The sequence below is a fragment of the Montipora capricornis genome, chromosome 4 (assembly GCF_036669925.1).
Source record: "Montipora capricornis isolate CH-2021 chromosome 4, ASM3666992v2, whole genome shotgun sequence".
NCBI classification, from domain to species: domain Eukaryota; kingdom Metazoa; phylum Cnidaria; class Anthozoa; order Scleractinia; family Acroporidae; genus Montipora; species Montipora capricornis.
Window position 1 is genome coordinate 49,375,432 of NC_090886.1, and position 5,000 is coordinate 49,380,431.

Here is a 5,000-nt window from a genome sequence, read left to right on the forward strand (position 1 = left end):
GGCATTCCGGATTAATAGCAAGAAAATGAGCCCAATTGACAGAGCAATATTCGCACGTCCGTCGGCCATACTCTGGCAGATTTGTTACTAACTTTGCTTACACCAACTTTTGTATTAAATTCTCGAACATAAATATTGTTGATACCATTTTTAACATATAAATTACCAAATCAGGAATTGTTCTTGATATGTTTTCTAAATCATCTTTTTCACTTTCTGACAAAGAATCAAGTTTTTTAATGTGATCAACCATTTATATATTAAGATAAATTTTTTTACGACATTTGAGATAATAATCTTATTATTTCATAGAGATCAAATATTGAACCACTATTTTGAATAAGAATATCGTAAATTTTGATGTCATCAATTCCTTTTTCTGAACTATGGTTATCATTATTATTTTGACCAGGTCTATTAACTTTAATTAAAAGACCGTTATGTTTTGTAACAAGATCTGCTTCATTTTGAAAACGAACATCAGAAAGAAATGAGATTTTACTGCCCCATCAGTAAAATACGGTTTATGGAACGTGACCATACTAAAAGGGGCTATTCATGTCGCGTTAGTTATCTTCGTGTTCATTGTATTCGGTCGTTCAAGGTCATAAAATAAATGGTCTTGTAAATAAATTGAGGACAAAAAGACTTTGTTCCTATATCTCAGTTTATATAGTACACCTGAATTGGCCAAATATGTTAAGGCGTCATTCATAACTGTTACAGAGCAAGTGTAATACCTACCTGCTCATAGTAGAAGCTGTACAACTGGCTACTTTAATAGACAATCTAGCTATAAAAGCCTCAGTTAGCCGTCCAAGGTTGACTTGGCAGTTTGTCTTCTATAGTAAACCAACTAGGTGTTGGCCTTTGTTAAAGTTTTTTCATCATGGTTCGTTCTCGTCCTGCTCTCAACCTCAGTCGCGCCACAGCAAAAACGGAGGTCGGACCTCGCGAAATTATCGAGCGAAGTACTGCAGCTTCGTTTGCCGGCTCTAAACTTACCCATCACGGGTTCAAAAGCCCAACTTGCCACCAGACTGGCAACCGCCGTGTTCGGCAATCCGTCCAACGCAGTCGCCCGTGGGAAAAAGCTATCCCCTACGGCCAAGAAAGGAACCTCTAGACGCCGTCAATCGTCTTCTAACGCCGTTCGCGCGCGAGCAACCTCCAACAATCTGGTCCAAACGGCGCCTAACACGTCCGCTCCCGTCCACGTCAGAGACATCGAGGACAGCGCCCAGTCGGACGAAGACTCGTCCTCTTCTATCGGCGAGTTGCCAGTGGAAAATCCCGACGGATCGACTCCCCTAAGTGTAGCCCAATGCGCTGCCATCGAGGAGATCGTTGCGGAGACGGTTTCCAATGCTTTTGAAGCCTTTCGTATGCCTGAACGACCGGAGTCTTCACCTCAAGTGGTCCTACGCCCTCGCACTCCCGGAATGGCCTCTCCTCTAGTTCTTTCCCGGCCAGTCGACCATAATTTGGAGGACAGAATCTTACGCGGTGAGTACGTAGACCTTGCGTTGTTGTTACCCGAATCTGTTAATGAGCCCCAGACCCCCGAACTTCAGCTACGGTTGGACGATTCGGCCATAGGCCCCATGGGTTCCCCTGTTACTATGGTTAGGAAACAGAGACCCACCATCAACTCTTTCCAGAAATGGTTGGACGCCTATACGGCATTCATGCTGGTCCTAGTCGCTGCCTACCCTCGAAGAGCACTCGAGCTAATCAAATACCAGCAAATTATAAATAGGGCCGTAACTAAGTTTAAAGGCATGACGTGGTATTCGTAGGACCAGCAGTTCCGCCGGCCCGCCGCGTATAACCTGTGCATCAGCTGGGACACCGTAGACCTGGAGCTGTGGACCGTAACATTTTCAGGTTAAGCTAAGCCCCACTGCCCCGTTTGCTCGAGTCCCTACCACACTCAGGACGACTGTCCTTCCGCTGATCCCAACAGAAAACCTCGCCGAGTCCAGTCCACCGTATGCTTCGACTTCAACAAGACCTCAGGTTGCCGGCGCCGCAACTGTAGCTACCCCATCCTGCCCACAGCAACCTTCCGGTAGCCCCAGCCCCTCTCGGCTCTCCGCCGCTAGCGAACGCAGCAAAAAAATAAAGTGGAACAGCTCAGGAGTTTACACAAGCCGTGGGTTTCTACACCTTTGACATTGATAAGTTAGAGATAGAATTAGTTAATCATCCGAACCGTACTTTTCTATCTACTCTGCTAAGTATGCTCAGGGAAGGTGCGCGCATAGGTTACTCTGGTCCCCGCTTCCCTCGGGTTTCCCCTAACCTGATCTCTTTTGTTCAGCATCCAGAGGTGGTTATCCTCTTCACCGCCTCTCCCTGCCTTACAATGTCACCAGGCGGGGGTAGTTCCCAAGAAGCACTCACCTGACTGGCGGACTATTTACCATCTTTCCTACCCCCAGGGAGATAGCATTAACGATCACATACCCAAGGATCCGTTCTCTTTGTCCTACGTTCGGGTGGACGACGCCATTAGTATCATCCAGTCTCTTGGTAAGGGGGCCTTCATGGCTAAGGCCGACCTCAAGTCTGCCTTTCGATTGATACCGGTCCACCCCGATGATTGGAACTTGCTGGGTATTTACTGGCAGTCCCGTTATTTTGTGGATATGTATCTGCCCTTTTGTTTGCGTAGTTCCCCTTTTCTTTTCAACCAACTGTCCGATAGTATCGAATGGATTCTTAAGCACAATTACGGCCTTCATCACGTAATTCACATCTTAAACGATTTTTTTATCGCAGAACCATCAAAAGTGCTGTGTCTCGAGAGTTTTAGCACGTTACTCCGGGTTTTCATGTCGCTCCTAGACTCGGTTCGCATGGAGGCTCGCCTCCCCGACGATAAATTAACACGTATCCGGGATCTCCTAGCCTTGTTCAAAAAACGCCGTTCAGCGCGCTTAGTGGAGCTACAGTCGTTAGTGTGCACTCTTCAGTTTGCATGTAAGGTAGTTGTTCCGGGCAGAACCTTCCTTCAACGCATAAACAATCTGACCAGAGGGGTCCCCAGTCGCTTTCACCACATCCGCCTCAATTGGGAGTTCTTTAAGGACATAAACATGTGGAAGGTTTTTCTTACCGATTGGAACGGGCGTTCCTTCTTCCTCGACTCCTCCAGCACCCCAACCCCCGACCTCGAGCTCTATACCGATGCGGCAAGCTCGGTCGGTTTTGTTGGTTTCAGGGTCACTGGTTCCAAGGTCGTTGGCCTCCCCACTAGCGCCTTGATAGGGTTAGGGGCATTAGTATTGAATGGCGGGAACGTTTCCCCATTGTTGTCACCTGTGCGATATGGCACCCATTTTTCACGGGAAAACGCCTTTAGTTCTGGTGTGATAACGAGTCCGTGGTCTCTATAATTAATTCAGGGCATTCCAAGTCCCTGCGTATCATGGATTTGGTATGGTTTTTAGTTCTCATTTCGATGAAGCACAATTTTTTGGTACGGGCCCGTCATGTTCCCGGGGTTTCTAATGGCATTGCTGATGCACTCTCCCGCTTTCAAATGCAGCGTTTTCGGGCTCTAGCCCCTGTTGCAGACCACATTCCTTTGTGCCATCCCGCCTTTGCTAACGACCCTTTGAGGGCTGAGGCCCTAACCTACGCTAGCTGGGGCCCTGCAAAGAATATGAATCGCGCTTACAGCACTGGGGAAAAGCGTTTCTTGACATTTTGCCTCATGAACCGTCTCCAAAGCCCTTCAGGGGAAGTTTTACCAGCTTCTGAAGGTACACTCATTTACTTTGCTTCCTATTTAAGCAGATCGGTACGTCACTGCGCAATTAAACTTTATTTAGCGGCGGTTCAAAACCTCCATATCACAGCGACGTTCTCCGATCCCATAAAGGGCAAGCTTCTGTTGCGCAAGGTTCTCAAGGGCATTCTCCGGTTTCAGGGCGACGTGCAAATTCGTCGCCAACCGGTTACCCCTCGGGTACTTTGCGCCATCCGTCCTATATTGCAGTCCTGGCTAAGTCCTAGGGATTTTTCTATGATCTGGGCTGCCTTTACTTAAGCGTTTTTTGCATTTCTCCGTTGTAGCGAGTTTACTTACCCTGGTATCAGTCAGTTTCGTTCCAGCACCGATCTTTCCACCGATTGAATTGGTTTTCATCGTAATCTAGCTTGCCCACAGTACATGACAGTTCGCATAAAGTCGTCAAAAACCGATGCGTTCCGGCAAGGGCACTGCCTCAGGCTCGCTCGTACCTTCTCCCCCATTTGCGCCGTTATGGCCATGCGTAGATATTTCCTCCTAACCACACCCCCTTCAGGGACCACTCTTGCGCTTTCAAACCGGCCCGTTGTCGCTCAACTTCTTCGGGATAGCGCCATGGTGGTCGGTCTTCCCCACCATAGCCTCAAGGGGTATAGCTTCCGCATTGGGGCTGCATTTACGGCTGCTGCTGCCGGCGTGCCAGATTGCCTTATTAAGGTACTCGGTCGCTGGTCTTCTGACTGCTACCAGCTCTATATTCGTACACCACAGAGCATATTACATTCATTTGCCCCGAAAATGGCCTCTGTTACCGACCAGTTTTCGCATGTGTAAGTCTCAGTTTTTTGCGTGTTTGGCTTGGGGGGATGCAGTGCCTTGCACGCATCTGTGGCGGTTAAGTCTGCGCAGTGACTTCCCCCAAGCTTGTTGGCTAGTTTGCCTTTGTACATTGCTCGCTAACCGATACTCTTGTCCGATCCAGCACATGCTGTTTACCAATCAGCTCGTAGTGCTGGGGAGATAAGTGAGGTTGTTCTATATCACGCAATCCTGAAGTCGCATAGGCTAACAAGTCGCAAGGCAGTGTTCCCCTCAAAAAACGCCAATACGTCTGTTGTCTCGTTCTATTGCGCCTTACTTTATGCGTTAGAAGCTAACTATGTTGATACCAAGGAACAGTGACATTAACACAATTCTTAACTCGGTTGTTTTCAAAAATTTGATTCATTCTGTAAATCCA

The 5,000-nt window shown here is 47.8% G+C and overlaps 2 protein-coding genes across 2 annotated transcripts in view; both read left to right on the forward strand.

Moving 5' to 3' along the window:
* Positions 1 to 5,000, forward strand: part of LOC138047237 (uncharacterized) — a 42,197-nt gene that overhangs the window by 17,553 nt on the left and 19,644 nt on the right. The window lies entirely within an intron of this gene.
* LOC138044970 (uncharacterized) lies at positions 3,722 to 4,594 on the forward strand. The gene is made up of 2 exons (XM_068891338.1): positions 3,722 to 4,043; positions 4,359 to 4,594. The coding sequence occupies exons 1-2, from the start codon at positions 3,722 to 3,724 to the stop codon at positions 4,592 to 4,594; spliced, it is 558 nt and encodes a 185-aa protein (XP_068747439.1).

Bases quoted from the DNA above. Each gene is read 5' to 3' on its own strand.
- LOC138044970 (XM_068891338.1), top strand. From the start codon at position 3,722: ATGAACCGTCTCCAAAGCCCTTCAGGGGAAGTTTTACCAGCTTCTGAA. The intron at 4,044-4,358 runs CTGCCTTTACTT...TTGTCGCTCAAC, and splicing joins GGATTTTTCTATGATCTGGG to TTCTTCGGGATAGCGCCATG.